Source organism: Frieseomelitta varia, unplaced genomic scaffold, assembly GCF_011392965.1.
Source record: "Frieseomelitta varia isolate USP_RPSP 00005682 unplaced genomic scaffold, Fvar_1.2 scaffold_196, whole genome shotgun sequence".
NCBI classification, from domain to species: Eukaryota; Metazoa; Arthropoda; class Insecta; order Hymenoptera; family Apidae; genus Frieseomelitta; species Frieseomelitta varia.
The window spans coordinates 107,590-124,319 of record NW_025109705.1 but is presented as its reverse complement, the minus strand read 5'-3'; the positions used below and the strand labels follow the sequence as shown (position 1 = coordinate 124,319).

Below are 16,730 nucleotides of genomic sequence, written 5' to 3'. Positions count from 1 at the left end.
CGAGTGGCGGCCTGGTAAACGGTAGTAAAAATTCCATTGGATATAAATGGGGAAGAAAAAACAGTCCCTTCGAAAAAGCACCTATCGTTCGCGATAGGCGTTCAACCGTAAAGCAGAATTTGCGAGCCTCGCGCGGGATCTGAGCCTCGTTTCGGCTATTGAATCATGTTTACCTGATAAACATGCTCAATATCGTTACGTTACGACGAGCACGACCCCAGGCGATCCTATTAATTGACGCGAACATTTGCTCCATTTTACCGTCGAAGCTCTATTTGCTATGGCAGTGACGAGATGTCAGCAAATTGTAAAAATTTATTGATATAGTCAGAAGTGGGAGAAAATGCTGAAAAATGCTGTATGTTTCGATGAGTGCACAAATGCAGAAGTGGAAATACGAATGTAGGTCTTCCTCGAAGACTATAACCAGCAATAGGCCTAGCACCATTTAAACATAATAATTGTAGTGTTTAATGAAAGAAAGGCCTTAGGAATAAGAGTCACTTACTATTACTTATTGCACTTATTAAACAATTCCATATTCTTGATAATTTCATTGACACGGCATAAGTTGCCAGAGTTGGGCATATAATTGTTCAAGTGAAATTCGTTACTCTATTACTTCATCTTCGACGATGAAAATAAATTATTAGTTTCAATTTTATTTGAAATTAAATTTATTATTCGAATGTCTATCACATGTATATACATTATCAATTGAAATTATCATTTGAAAGTAAATTTCTGAAACAAAATATTGGAATTTATTCTTGTTTTGAAATTGATTTACTTCTGTTGCTTTCAAGCAATCATTTGTCTTTTTTTATTTCATTTCAAACAAAGATTGAAGAGGACCTGAGTATCCTGTGGCCTTTCTTGCATGCAACAGTACGTGAAAATTAATTTGTATTGCTATTTCCCTTTTTCTTGGTTTCGTCGAGTTGGTCTGTCGACGGTGTGTTGAATAATAAACGCGATCTTGAATTTTCAGCAAAAGAATAGGAGCAGCAATACGCTGTTAATTAGCAATTCAGAGCTCGAAACGTTTCTTCCTCTCGGCGACCATGCCCACCGCTGGCAATGGGGGATGGAGCGGGTGATGATAATTTGGTGTGGGCGTTGGAGGCAAGCTACGACAACTTCTGCTGGACCACCTCACTGCTGGAGACCTCATCAGCTCTGCAAACAGAACTCTATTTTATTCATTGTTCTCTCGGTAGATTTCGCTTTCACCCGTGCTACCCTGAACTCTAAACTCGCGTGAAAGTGGAAATCAAGGCACCGAGGCAAACTCAGATGAAAGAATAGTCTATATATATATATATATATATACATACAGATTCGTGAGAGCAGGTTCGTGTTAGTCTACAGTACAGAAGTGATAATAATCACCAAGCGATCTAATCCAGTGTAAAATATTTAAAAAAATGAACAACTTGGAGTAAAAAAGAAATTAAGTATTCTAAGAAAATCGAGAAATTTAATAACATCTCTTTAGAGTAAATTATTTCAAACTTCTGAAATCCTTTAGAATGAATCACATGTTTTTGTAAGATCTAGACCTAGAAGTAAACCAATTCTTGCATTTCGTAATCGTAATCATAATCAAAAATTTTAAAATAAATTCTAAATTTCTTTGAAATGATAATTATTGCGCAAAGGAACCAGCAGTTGCATGAAAAAGCTTGTGAAATTGGAACGTAATCCAAGCAATTAATTAAACTAACAAAATAGAATACACGAAAGCTCAAACGAAAATGGCGAACGAAAAGAGAAATTGCAAAAAGAAAAAGGAAAAGAAAAGAGAAGAGAAACGTGAAACAAAGTGCAGATGATAAGCGTGCCAAAGCAAAACGAACTAATGAAGTGCGTGGACGATGAATTCGTTGAATGATTCGCCTTAATTGGCAAAGAAGAGAACGGACCTGCAACGGAGAGAGCTGGGGGTTCCGGGGTGAGACGGGACGCGCAAGGATTGTCGGCATGGAAGCTGTATGCCTCCGAGTGTTGCTGTTTTTCGATTTTGTTGCTGCTCTGCCAGCCATTGCCGGTGCCGTCGACTCGCACCTCTGCTGTGCCACCTTTCGTGTGAAATACAATTGTCGAAATACGATTAGCCCGTTTGTACAATTCATTTCTCGCGTATATTTCGCATGTTTCCTCCCCTTTCACTTCATTTACTTAATTTTTTTTAAGTCTTTAGTACAATTCAATTAGTAATTATTTTCGAGATTGATTAAATTGGCGTGGAATAATTTGTGGCGTATTGTGTCTCTTTTCTAACTACAGAATGATTTTTGATTGACTGATTGATTCTACTCCGGTTCACGAAAGTATTTGAACGCTTGTGGGAATCTTTTATGGATATATTGTGTTATGTAAAAAACACTATTGTTGTATTATACATACATACGTATGTGTTGTGCTACATTGATCAAGTTTAAAATATATATAAATTACAGGAAATTTAATACAGCATTAATAGTAATACAACCCATTAAATCAATGAATCTCAATATTTGATATTTATTATATGTATCCAAGATGGCAATAAATATCTTGTAATTTCTATGCAATCATATCAGTATAATGATTGGAATCAGTATGGATTGGAAGTGTTAGCGGTAATTTTATATACCACACTTAATTAGAATAATTATGGTAGAAGATAATTCTTAATTCTTTTACAGAAATCTTTTTAAAATATGTGTCTTTTACTTCTCTTGACCGACAAATTTAGGCAATTTTGTATTATTATTTGACTTCCAAATTCCACCACTAACCATCGTTTCTAATTATAGAGTCAGTGAAATTTTTGAATGTTTTACATAACATACATATATTTTATTGTACATAAAAGTTCTTCTATGACAGGTGTTCAAATACTTTCATGAGCCACTAAACAGCCAAAATTTTTCTCTTTTGAGGTTTGCTCGTAGGCTTCTTAAACTTTTCCTCTTCAACGTTCTAAATATAGACGAAGGAACTTTGGACAAACACAGAAATCATAAAGATAAAGATTATATTCCTTCAGTCAGTCTTGCTGCCACCGATGTTCCTTTAATCACTTTCGGGCGACGCGACAGCCGAAAGGATTGAATGAGTCTTTTATATTTGTACATGTATTATGTTCCCATGTATAGTGAAGCGACGTTACTCTTACAATTACGATCGCACAGTTTCATGTTGGTGTTCGGAAGCACGCAGAAATCTCCCCCGTGTAAAAATCTCGGCGCTTCAAAGTGTATACACTGCAGATTGCAAAAATAGGATCTCCGGTAAGAAAGTGTAAAAAGTTTCGTTAAAAATGTCCAGTCTATAAAAATTCTACGGCAAACTGTCGTGGATTCTGCACGCTCCCGAACCTGTTAATGGTACACTGAAAGTTATTTATCACGCGCACAGAGATTAGACATTCAAGGAGTACAAAATCACATTCACGAGAAGGTAGGGTGTTACTTTGCGTTACACTTTTAAAAAGTCTTTTGGTTAGCAATTGGTTAGACAACACGTCGAGTGGAAATATAAATCGTCGTCGAGTATAGACGATCCGCATGAACGTTCGCACGAGACCTCGCACGACGCGTTACACATGTAAGTAACAAAACGATTATTGCACAACAAGGCGGGTTACACGCGCAAATCGTTGAGAATTTGATCGATTAGTTTGATTCGACGACGAACATTATTAACTATCATAGAATTAATACATTCGAAAGCGGTTAATTTCTAAGAGAAAAGCACCCGATTAGTCTTACGTTTCCCCGCGACTCTTCCTTCGCAATAAACATCATTAAACAAAGAAACAGAAGCCTCCATCCTGCGCTAGTTTTTTTAGCCATGCCAAAGTATAGTTCGTTAAACCGTAAACGAGCGAATCGTCGAAAGGAGAAAGCAACGAGACAAACCCGATTCGATGTCCATCCAATATCTGGTAAGCCGAATGCAGCTAGTTTTGCGTTTTAGGCTCACTATTCACGAAATGTGACTTCATAAACTTTTATTAAACGCGACATCGCCAAGAGTACACAATGGTCAAATTGTACAATCGAAGTGGACAAATTTATTGAGAGACATTGTCATAATTTTTAATATCCGTTTCTCATTAGATCCAAAATTCCAGTAATTGATAAAAAATGTACTGTTTACTTGTATTTTTCATAGTAATCGACACTGATAATTTGAGTTGTAATAATTTATGGATGGATCACAGTGTTCAAATGTTCTATTTATTTATTATTTATAATATTAAGAATTAAGAATTGAATCGAATTCAAAACTGATCATCCGCATTTACTGGTAGAATCAGAAAAGGAATTAAAATACCATAATAAAATTCATAATAACTTGACAGTGACAATTAATTATCAATCAGGAGAACTAATTTAAGATCATTCTTGGAACATCTTCAATATTTTTTTCATTTCGTCCACGTAATCATCAAATTAATCACTGTGTGTAATGATTTGCCTCGCGACATTTTTCTTCCTTTCTTTTTAAATCGGTACCGTGATTCATACTACGAACGTTAGTATTACGAAACAAAATAAGTTAATAGACTTCTGTGAAACATTTCGTGAGTAGTGAACCTCAGAGAAAAGCAGAAACGAATTGGAAGAGAAGGAGGAGGAGGAGGATCGAGAAACAGCGGCGATCCACCAGAAACATTTCCTCTCTCTCTTTCTCTCTCTCTCTCTCTTTTCTCTCATCAGCTTCTTCATTCACTTGTGTGTCATTTTTGTTTTTACTTTTCGTTCCATTTCACCTATCTTCTGTACCTTGATACTGATGGGGCAGTCCGGTCCTTGGTCTCAGGCTGTCCCAAAGCGACGATGCCAGGCCGTTACGCTCCTGGCTCTTTTGCCCTAAGCTCACCTCTTTCCTGTCGTGCGACGGCACGCCAGAACTACTGCCCGGCCTAACCAAGTTACTCGAGTAAGGCAACGACACCGACTTAACGCGTTCAAGCTTGTACGAGAACGCAGCCGCCTGCTGCTTGTCCTGCGTGCTCTTTTGCAACGTGGACAGCGAACTTCTCGGCCGTTCGCCGGTCGTTCTCTGCTCCTCGCTGCTCGCCGCTCTGAGCAACGGCTCGTGACCGCTCCGGCCACGCTGCGGCGAATAGCTTAGCGACGGAGATTTCGATGGCACACCGGACGTATCACGAGGGGCCTCCCCATGCTGTTAGTGAAATATCGAAAATAATAATGCGTCAGTGCGGCCGGTATGTGGGCGGGGTGGGTTAACACGATCGTTAGAGATCGGTGCGCGGCCGGGGAAATCGGTGGTGGGAACAATTACACCTTATGGGCTGATCACTGATCGAGCGATGATAGGTACAGTAAAACCTCCGTCAACGCTGCTCCTATTGGAAATGTCGAACCTCAACTGGCCTTTGATAGTGCTATTCACCGCTGAATATTGTAATTTATTGCGAATCATGTACTCGTTCAATTTTACATGACAGATGTTAAATTTCACATTTAATATGACACGAAGGTAGACAAAAATTTAACTGTTCTTAACCCACGAATGAGATTCTAATTTTACCTAAAAAAAAGAAAAGCACCAAATTAATTTCTTAAGCGAATTCTTAAAAAGTACAATGCTACGTTGAAAAATCTTGACAAGCGTCCTTCCTATCGTCAGAGGGTTAAATTATTCGCGAACGAGTGAAGCCTGCGAACACAGAAGCCTTGCTGTACCGAACTTTCATCACTAGCCTATGACTACCTTGTTTATTTACAAATGTCAGTCCTCTCTCGCGTTATCTAGAAGCACTTGCTCGAGATTTAATTGAAATTTGATTTCTGGGCACCATAACATGTAATTGCGGCGGAGTTAATTCATTATCGTACATGATTGTTAACCACATCTACGTTGTAAATGGGACACGTTCACGAACTGAATGGGAGTTATCGAAAGTTACCTTCAACTGTTGCAGTCGATGGATCTCCTCCCTCGGTTCGGCAATCTCGTTGTCTCTGCCTCTCAACATCTGCATGGTGTCGTTGACAGCGGCGTCGTTCGTTTCCAATACCAAATGCGCCCTCAGCTGCTTGTTCCTCGCGTCCAATTGCATGATGTGTTGTTGCGCCTGAGCGAGCTGCTTGCTGAGAGATCCTACTTTCTCCTCCAAGGCCGCAGACTCCACGCATTTGGAAGAGTATTTCGCTGATAACGAAAGTATTTCCTGCTTGATCTCCTCCATCTCTTCCCTGGAAATTAATGAATATTATTCAGTGATTAAGGACGTAAGACGTGCATATTACAAGTAGGTTGCAGATTTTCACGTATTCGTGGAAAATTTAAAGATGCACAGAATAAAGAAAGAAAACAGAATATTTGTAATATTAATAGCGAGAAAAATTTCTAACTAATCTATGTACAATTGAAAAATATGAAACCTCGATAGAAAATTTTTCTACGTACCAAATTGTTATTGAAAGCTACGCTTCGAATATTTTACATTTTCTTTCTTTGCTTAAACGTACAGAATGTCCAAGATAAATCTTTGTTAATAATAGGTTTCGACGAGCGAATCTATAAAAGTCCGTAGCCTAATTGTAAAAAATTAATTACATACTCGTGCTCCTTGTGAAGTACTCCAATGTCCTCGCGTGCCTGCATCTGTTTGATAAATTCCTGCTTGAACTTGGCTATTTCCTTTTGCACCTCGTGCTCGTGCGCCTTCCTCATAGCATCAAGAGCCGCCAGAGTGGCCTGGGTCTCTTCCGACAACGCCTGTTCCTTCTCCACCCTCAGATTCTCCAGCTCTTGCCTGTGTTTCTCTTCCATCTCAGAAATAATTCGCCTGTGAGAATTCTCCATAGCCAATAGACCTTTCTCGCACAACGCTCGAAGCTGTTTGATCTCTTCCTTGTATCTTTTCCTCGTCTCCGCGTCTGTGTCCAATTCAGCGCTCATGGATCGTTGATAAGCGGCCCTAAGTTCGTTCACGTGAGCAGAGTGCTCCGAGTCCATGGCGTTCAGCCTTTGCTCCAATTTTCTCGCCTTCTCTCGCAGACTGGCTGCTTCCTGTTCGTACTGAGAGGTCAGAGATTGCCTCTGATTGTCCAGTTCACCTTTGATGTCCATCAAGTCTCTCTCCTGGTTACGTTTCAGCGTCTCTAGTTCCAGATTATGCTCGGCGGTTATCCTTTCGATGTTCTCCTGCAGTTGGTCACACTGTTTGCAAGTCACGCTGTTCATGTAGTCGCTTAGTTTCTTAATCTGTTCGCGAAGCTGCGAGCATTTCTCACAGACGCTCGACCAGTCGGTGATGGTGACCGTCGCCGATTTTACAGGCCACAGGATGTTCTCATTGCTCTCGTTTAACCTGTCCCGAACGCGTTTGCCCAACTCGACCAGGTCCTCCTCCAGATACAGTAAACTCTGGCCGACGTTCTTCATCTGATCCTTCGAGGCGCGCTTCGAACCGGATATCCTGTCCTCGCAGTCCTTGCTGAACTGCTGATAAAGGTAACTGTACTCCGCGTCGAGAATCGGATTGCTTTGGAACTCGTCTGCTTCCAACAGACTCGAAAGAACGTCGTCGTTTCGGATTAGACTAGATACGAATGTCTCCCCAGGGAAGGTGGTCAGTTGTCTCATGTTCTCCTGAAGAAGCCCGATTCTCGCGTCTATTAAAGCTTTGTGCGCGATCACGTCCGCGTAGTCGGTCAACAGCTGCCGTGACTCGTACTTCGACTCGACTATCGTCGATTTGTTCTTCTTCAGCTGACGAAGGCATTCCTCGTACACGTCGGACAATTCGCGCGTGGACAGTTCCACCTCTTGACGGAGTCTAGTCTGCGCGGCATCGATCCAAGACTCCAACGTCACAGTCTCCGCGCTCTCGAAGTTGAGACACGCGTCGGTGACGCTCGTGATGCTCTGCTCGTACATCTGACCGCAACGCATGATCACGTGAGACACTTCCGCTTGTACCAACTCCTTGCTGACGGTCTCTTGGGCCAGTGCCCATGCTTCGCGAATTCGTCGATCCTCCAGCAACTTTTTACTCGAGTTGGTCACCTGTTGCTTGTTCATGTCCTCCTGCTCGGACATACTTAACGTCTCGCCGGCCAGAGCCTCCGCGAGCTGTTTCAACTTCGTCTCTTTGTACCGGCGTACAATTTCGTTCACCTCGCGTTGCTTTTGCAGAAGGAAATTCAAACTCTCGCTACGAGCTGCGGACACATCCGAGCTGCTCGACGTCTCGGCCGTGGCCACGCCACCTACTAGCACTAACTTATTCGCTAACACTCTAGTAAGATACTGAATGTAACTGGTGTTTTGGTACGTTTTGGGCTTAGTTCCGTGAACCTTACGCATTAAGCTTGAGGCAAGCTGACTAGTTTCGACCAATTCACTGAGAACGGCACTCCGGTCGAATGTCCGGCCGATCGCGCACTTGATCTGCCTGAGAATGACGAACTCGAACGCCACCCTCTCCGCGATCAGTTTCGCTTTCTCCCTATCGTCCAGTTGGCCGTTCTGCTCGAGCGTCTGCCTTCTACTCGCGAGTTCGCTCAGCTTATCTTTAAGTATAGTCTCTAGTCTAGATATCACTACTCCTACTGACTCGGTCACTTGAGCGCTAGCTTGGTTTTTCTTACATTCTAAACACGAGTCCAGGATATCGTTCACCTCGCGCAAACACTTCTCCGCCTTGTCCTCCGCTTGGGTCGAGCCCAGGCACTTCTCCAGCCTCCTCTTCGACTTCGACACCACCCTCTCCAATTTTCTCAGCCTGGCGATGATTTCCAGCGACACTTCGCTGGTTGAGGACGCGCTGATCTCGCTGCACTCGCTGGAATCTTTCTCGGCGTCGCTCGCCATGTTCTCTGTCACGTTAGCAACTTTTGTCTCCAGAGTGCTGAGCCTGATCAACACTTTCATTGGCTCAGAACTAGTTGCACTGTCCAGCGACTTTCTTCTTAATCTAGTGCGATCTAGACTCTTGCCGTCCCTTCTCTTCTCCTTCTTTGGATTAGGACTCGATTCCTTCGAACTGCTTCCGGTCGACACCTGAGCGCTGGTACTCTTCCCACGTTCTATAGCGCAAATCTTGTTCTCCAGATCCAGCAGCTTGTCTTCCATCTCTTGGGAGATCTGGAATGACTCGCGCCCCTTCAGCGACAGCGATCTCCTTTTGTCTCTGGTTTCGACTTTAGTCAACTTCTGCTTCAACGTTCTCACTTGTTTCTCGCTAGCCGCAAGCTTATTCGTCAAATCTTGGATCCTGGCCGCCATTAATTGAATCTGGGCCTGGTTCGTCTCGCTCACGCTCGTGGCGTCTTGTTTGTGGGCGAAGATCTCTAATTCCAGTGCATCCTGCATCGCGTGCGCTTCGCGGAGTTCTTTGCGCATCGCGCGTATTTCCAGGATGGCTTTCTCGAAGCGGCTTCTGAGCTCGTCGTATTCTTCTACGATTCTGTAAATGAAAAGGGGGATGTATCGTTACGTATAAATTACTTTTAATATTTGCAACAATTTCAAATGTTTGTAAATAATTAGAATAGTAGTCGTTCAAATGTTTTTTCGTTACCTTTCTTTATCGAGAGTGTTGAAGTCCAGGTCCAATTCAATGTTTGTTAAGTCACTGAGAGAATCGAAGCTTCTGCCGCGTTCCCTCGAAGAAGACAGTCCTCCTTTGTCTTCCAATTCTCTGACTTTGCTGTATAAACGCTCGTTTTCGTCTATTCCTGGATAATAATATGACAAATGTATAAACAGCATAACAATAATGTCATAAATATAGAGTAAATAGCATAATTTGTTCATCTCAAATATTTTCAGAAGTACGTATTCGACAAAAGAGTGTTTTATATAAAAATCGTATGGTATTTAAAAGAAACAATAATGCCGGAATAATTATTTTAAATGACTAATTTGTTTAGGAGATATTGAAACAATCAATCAGCCAATCTTTTCGTAAGAAAGTATTGAGCTTGATTTGTTCTGAAATCAATTATTAATATTACTAAAATATTTCTAAAGCTTAGTTCATGCGCAATGTTTGTATAAAACATTTTTTTTTACAGTATGCATACGTTCGAACTACTTTCAGGTGGACAAGTTATACGACTTACACTGTATAATTTCATATTGAATTTAACAAACCTTGAGACAATCTATTACTCAACGAAGCTATCTCTGACTGTAAGTGTTCAACAGTTCTGTGACTCGATGCCAACTCCTTGGTAAGCATTTCGCAGCGTTCGCTGGTCTCCCTAAGAATAGCCTCCGTCTCCAACAGCTTGCACTCCAACACCTCTTTGTCCCTGTTGTATATCTTCTTCATCTTCTCCAAGTCGTCCAAATCCTTGTTCCTCTGTTGCTCCGTCCTCTGGATCGTATTCAACAACTCGTCCACCTGTTTCTCTCTGATGGATGCCTCGGCCTTCTGCTGCCTCAACCTGGACAATTCTTTCTCGACGCTCGCAACGTCCGCTCTCGCTGTGTTCAACTGCGACTTCAAGCTCTCTATCTCGTTCTCTTGACGCTCGATAATGACTAGTAGCGTGCTTGGATGCGACTGATTCTGATCCAGTTGATCACGAAGCATCGAGACCTGATTCTCCAACAGTTCCACGATCAAGGGACTCTCGTTCGCGCTCGACAGGCAGCTGTTACTCTGCATGTGTCCATTGCGTTGCTCCTCGTCTTCCCCGAGTTCGCAGCAAGCCATCATCAGATCCTCCGATCTCACGCTGTCCAAAGTGCTTCTTCTTGAGCTTAGGGGCGAGCTGCAGCTTCTCTTGTACACTCGAGACCTGGAGCTTGACCTGGACCGAGCTTTCACTCGGGACAGAGCTGTCCTTGTTAACGGCGGTGACGGGGGCAGTTCTGACCATTCGTGGTTCGCTGAGTCCGACCAACTGGATCCTTTCAATCCAGTGGACCAGTCGCCGTTTCTAACGAGAGGCGGTGATACCGGTACTTCTGACCAGTCGCCGGATTCTCTTCTGCCACCCTCTGACGCTGTTCGGTATTCCTCGTCCGACGAGAAGAGAACCGAGCGAGGCGTGACTGAGGTCGAGGGGGCCACAGAGTCTCTCTCGCGGTCTGTGATGGATCTGAAAATTGTAAATAAGGTTTGGGTTAGGATAAAGTGGAAAGTGTCTTTAGAGGATGGAAAATAATTGGAAGAATTGTACGAACGTCGTTTGTTATTTTTATAAATCCTCTCGTTCGTAATTATTATTTTAATTCTACTATTATAGCCATTTAATTATTTATCGATATCATAAGTATCGTGTTATTAATTTTAAATTTGTTAGAGCACCAAGAGATCAAAAATCATACGGATAAATTTTATAAATTGAAACCCATAAAAGAAGAGGACACTCGAACTATTTAATTTTGAAGTTGTTCATTGAAGATTATTATTTAAGAAACTAGGAACCCAAGTAACGAGTTTAATTCCTCCACAGAGAAGAAGATGATTAGTTAAGCCAATTTCAAAACTGCAAATTAGTAATTATTATATTTAGATAAACCGGTATCCTCACAATGACGATGTATCGATGAGATACAGTGGTGAATCAACGAGTATACAAAGTAAAATATTCACGCATGGATATACGTAATTTTCAAGTCGCACACTGTTACAGGGGATTAAGAAAGTCACAATCAATCTCATCTCGCTTCACTTACGCAGTAGGTGATTGCGGCGTGTTATCTGACTGGCCATCCTGACAAACGGTTAGAGAATCGTTGTCAGGATCCGGTAAATTGGCAGCCCTCCGAATGGCCGACATCCAACTGGCTCGTATACCAGCAGTCACCGCAGACAACACGGTCGATCCTCGATCGTCCCAGGCCTTGAGAAATATGGAAAAAGAAGAAAGAAAAAAAAAAAAAAGGTCGAATAAAACGTGGCAACACGGTAGAAGAAAGTTACGGAAACGCGTTGTGGTGTATGTGGGCCAAGAAGCGGGACACAACGGATGACAGAGATCAGTGACACGAATAAACGAAGAGTTCCAAGATCTGCTCTAGCGTGAAATTGAGTTAGCGACTTTTTCCAGCCACTCCCAGCCAGGAAGTCAATTCCGGCAATCCAATTGACTAGAGAGCCCTCGGGAGATTCATGGCTAGCTATAGTCCTTGCCAGAGTGACTCTCCGACGTTTGTTTACGTCTTTATTGATGCAACAAGAAGGAATCTCTCTGTCAACTGCGGTGATCGTAACGGGAAGGACATAGTTCGTCAATTTCAACGATCCTCGAATGTGTTATACATGTACATAAATAATCTGAATATAATTTTGAAGATAAATGACAAACTTTCTTTCTCAATTCAATTATTATTTACTTTGTGTCTGACAAAAAAGATCTGACACAAAATATACCTGGTGGAGAAATAAGAGCTAACGTGCCACGTTTCGACAAGGAATTCGCAAAGAAACATTACACCACACGGAGATCTCGAAATCGAAATAAAGTCGAGTTGATCTCGAAATGCTTCTGAAAATCTTTCCAAGCGATAAAAAACAAAGAGTCGCCTGTTTCAAGTCCCGAAGTTGCAAATAGTTTCAGCGCGGACTCATCCGATAAACGATACATCGTCCAACATCCCAAGAGAAATTACGGCTCCGGTAAGGTGATCTCTAACTGGATTTCCGCTTGCCGATTCGTCCGTACGTTCGTTCGTTCGTTCGTGCGGAATGTTAATTACCGTAAATCACACCGCGTGCAAATCAGCGCCGGTCACACTCACCACAGTCTGGAATCCATAATTTCTTGCGACTTGAAGGGGCGTGACGGCAGTAACGGTATTCAGATCTATGACACCGTCCATGATACCCTTATCTTCCGCGCAGGGATCGCGGTAGTACATGAGGCCGCAACCGCGCAGCACGAACCAATGCTTGTTCCATTCCTGAAGAATACAACCATTCGTTCGATAATATATTGATCTCGCTACTGTTGAAATTACACGAACGACCGTGAGGAAAAATTCCTCGCGTACCTTGTTCAATCCCTGTTTCATTAGCCAGCCTTTCTTTATGTTTAATAAATCCTCAGCGGGCAGGTCGACCCTCAGCTCGGAGGTAGGAGAGTATCTTATGCCGGAGATGTCCAGGCCGCATCCGTCTGGATCGCCTCTGATCTGCATCGGCGTCAGTAAATAATTTTCATTACTCTTTTCTTTTACTTATTCTTATTATTCAATTTTTTTTTTTATTACCTTCATTCTAAAGCCGCGTTAGGTATCTACAGACTAGAGACTAAATTTAATTTAACATTTAAAAACAATATATTTAGATATTAAAATAATATATTTAGATATATTTAGATATTAAAATGAAACAAATTTCCATCTAGTTTTTTTAATTATATTTAGTTGCGTAATTTAATGCGTGCATGTGACATTTGCAGTCTAGTAAATAGTTCGATACTTTAATCCTTATTTTATACTCTATATCATGGAATATTTTTGGCAAATCTCTTTTCATTTTATAGATTTAATTTCGTTTGATATGTATATATTTTCTTTTTCTGTTTCGTGCCCTTAAATGTTACACTTCACTCAGTATATTTGAAAAACCACGTGAAATGACAACTTCGGAAAGACACAAAACACTCACAAATTTATCCTGATAAGCCGCGTTGGCTGCATCCACCACGTCCCTAGTAGGTTCAGACGTCCTCGGTTTGATCCTTCTGACGCGTGGCTGGGTCAGAGAGGCAGCGATGTCCCTCAATTTCCCCTCTCGTTCCCTCTCGTGCTCCAGGAGGATTCTTCGACAGGCGTCATCGTCTGCAACACACGCCGAAGCATTTTTTCCATTTTCCGCGGTTTCGGGATTTACTTGGAAACAAAACAAAAGTAGAGAATATAACTTCATCTGACGTACGAAGTTTATTTATCATTCGTAAAGGCAAATATAAAATAAAAAAAGATTAATCATATCTCATAGAGAAAAGTTATTTGACCGTTCAAATAAACCCAGCGTACAGCCATTTCAAGTAACACCCTAAGCTAAATAAAAAATGATATATTATTCAATTCGTCATTTTTGAAATATTATTGTTTTGAATAATGTATGTCGGGAGGGCAGTTTCCGGGCCTCTGCCACTCGCCGGGCTGGCAGTTAACCAATTAACTTCTTTTCAACTGGAGGAGAAGCCTGAACGCGTGGCGATCGTGGACAAGGCTAGACGATCGCTTGGTTAATTGACTGCCGACTAATTAATAACCCAGCCTCCCTTTCACGTCAACGGACCAGGCGAGAACGCTTATCTCCCTCGTTTATCCGCGCTTCTATCGACCCGTCATCGAAATCTAACTGCCATTACTATGCTAATAACAGTTTTCTGCGAGCTATCTCTCTTCGCGGTAAACGGGAACGGGGGAACACGACGTTTCGTTGGGGTGGAAACAATGGCGAAGCAGTTTCGGGTGAAATTAGCTTTCAGCGATTCATTCGCTCGATGGAAGATCTGGTTATGAGAATATTCTGAGAGTTCGTGTTCGAAGGGGGATTTTTCCAAAGGAAATTCGAAGAATGATGAAAGAAGGTTCAAGGTTCGCTAAAAGTTTGACAATGAAAGATTTTAATCTCTTTTAATTAGATATTTAGTAGAAACTTTTCATAGGAATCGAAATAAAGATTTCATAGGAAAAAGAAGATTTCACGAACTTTCGATTAAATTAACTGTTGCTGGTCGAGTCCACTTGTTTGAATTTGAACTTCTATTATACGAACGGAAAATTACTAGAAAATTAGCAGAGGGGAGACTCAGTCATAAAACAGATTAATAGAATTTTAACAGAATAATTGAAGATTGTTGGAATTTTCTCATAGTTGGATACTTCACGAAATTTTCAGTAAAAATTGAAACGATAAAAGTGGAAAATGCTGAACTTGTTAGAAAAATTTTCGCAATTCAGAGCACGAAGAGAAGATACAAAATTTTACAAAAGAAAAAATAAAATAAAATAAAATAAAATAAAGCTTCGCAGCTATTTACGAATGAATGAAAATTTGAACTTTTACGATTGTTGCGACAATGAGAAAAAATTTTCCCATAGTTGGATACTTCACGAAATTTTCAGTAAAAATTGAAACGATAAAAGAAGAAAATGCTGAACTTGTTAGAAAAATTTTCGCAATTCAGAGCACGAAGAGAAGATACAAAATTTTACAAAAGAAAAAAAAAAGTAAAATAAAATAAAATAAAGCTTCGCAGCTATTTACGAATGAATGAAAATTTGAACTTTTACGATTGTTGCGACAATGAGANAAAAAAAAAAAAAAAAAAAAAAAAACTACAGAGAAAAAAAAGAAGAAAAAATAGAAATTCCTCGATACTCGATTGTTCCATTACTAAAATACAAAATACATAACAAGATCGAAAGGAAGAAAAGGCAGATCTAAATTCCAGATCGCGAGGCAACAGTCTCCTGATTCTGATCCATTAGCTTCGCCCCGCCACGAACGATTCGAGGAGGGTTACCCTTTCGCAAGCATCGGCGGATATGTCCGGACAATCGACGTTCGACATAAATCTCGGGAACCGCCGTTGGAACCGGGTTCCCGGACGTTCGTTCGACGCCAATCTAAATGAAATCAGCGGATCGGACGGGCGAGCGAGAGGTTCACAAGGAGCACGGGAGAACGCGAGGAGAACCGGTAGATTTTCTCGAAGATTGCGCGCACGCAATTACGCAACGAACGGGAAACGTAATCACACCAGGCGAATCCTTCGGTGTCGGAGCCTAACTGTGCCAGTTAGACCTTTATAAATCTCGAAACGCCGGATCCCCCGACGAACAACGTGTTGCTTCAATCGTCCTCCTCTTCTTTCCACTGGCGATCGATCGATTCAGCGTTTAACGACGAATTTCCGTATTGGCGCGTCGATCAAGCCGCGTTGGAAATCATTGTACGCTCGTAGGAGATGACGATTGATCGATGAATTTAGGTTGCGAGAAGCAGCTACACACTTGTTTATCCCGTTTATTTACAGAGCTGCCTTCGCTGTCCGACTGGTGCAGAAACGTCGCCAAGGGCGATTTGAACTTCAATTCAGAATCGCCGACGAGGAAAATCAAGTTTGGAAAATTCGAATATTTTATCGAGATTAGAGCTCAATTGAAGAGTACATTCCAGGAAGAAGATCATGACTTGAAAATGACTGAGGGAAACTATGTAAAATTTAGGAAAAGCGAAAATTAAAAAATTGATACGAAAATAAAAATTCAACAAACAGAAACGTGTAAGAGTTATTACGTGTATACAAGTATCCCGACAAATAATCGAAAATGTTTCGCAAATCCTGCAACGTCTTCCCAATTCCAAGGGAATACCAATCGCCTGAACTACCAATTATCTCAACTCGAGTTCCTCGAAAATGCCTGTTTTCACGCATTCACGTACATATCTGAAGAGCTTCTAAACCAGTCGATACACCGTTACTCGCTGGCCATCCTTCGCCCTGAGCGACAAACCGTCTGAATGACGAACGACGACTGAATGATATCGTTGCCCACGCGCGTTCGATCGGAAATCGAACGTTTCTTTCTTTTTTTTTTCTTTTTCTTTTTCTTTTTCTTCTTCGCGTTCGGGACGAATCACTAACGACTCGCTAACGCAAGAAGCTAACTCGATAACGATGCATGAACAAATTGCAAACGGGTAACGGTGTAATGCGCGCGAGGCGCTCGCCGAGACATTAAAAAGAAAGAAAGAAAAAAAAAAAAAAAAGAAAAGG

General features: G+C 41.5%; 1 protein-coding gene across 3 annotated transcripts in view; it reads right to left on the bottom strand.

Moving 5' to 3' along the window:
- Window positions 1-923: 923 nt before the first annotated feature.
- Window positions 924-16,730, bottom strand: part of LOC122526826 (girdin-like) — a 113,222-nt gene continuing 97,415 nt past the window's right edge. The window contains exons 5-14 of one of the 3 annotated variants that reach the window (XM_043650387.1): window positions 13,601-13,773; window positions 12,982-13,122; window positions 12,730-12,891; window positions 11,665-11,831; window positions 10,129-11,084; window positions 9,554-9,710; window positions 6,587-9,439; window positions 5,930-6,218; window positions 4,779-5,181; window positions 924-1,179 (exon numbers count right to left, since the gene is read on the bottom strand). In XM_043650387.1, coding sequence (XP_043506322.1) covers window positions 1,031-1,179; window positions 4,779-5,181; window positions 5,930-6,218; window positions 6,587-9,439; window positions 9,554-9,710; window positions 10,129-11,084; window positions 11,665-11,831; window positions 12,730-12,891; window positions 12,982-13,122; window positions 13,601-13,773 — 5,450 coding nt within the window. In that variant the 3' untranslated portion in view covers window positions 924-1,030. Of the gene's footprint in view, window positions 1,180-1,925; window positions 2,082-4,778; window positions 5,182-5,929; window positions 6,219-6,586; window positions 9,440-9,553; window positions 9,711-10,128; window positions 11,085-11,664; window positions 11,832-12,729; window positions 12,892-12,981; window positions 13,123-13,600; window positions 13,774-16,730 lie in introns of all 3 variants that reach the window. The other 2 variants (XM_043650388.1, XM_043650389.1) reach the window with 2 other exon arrangements.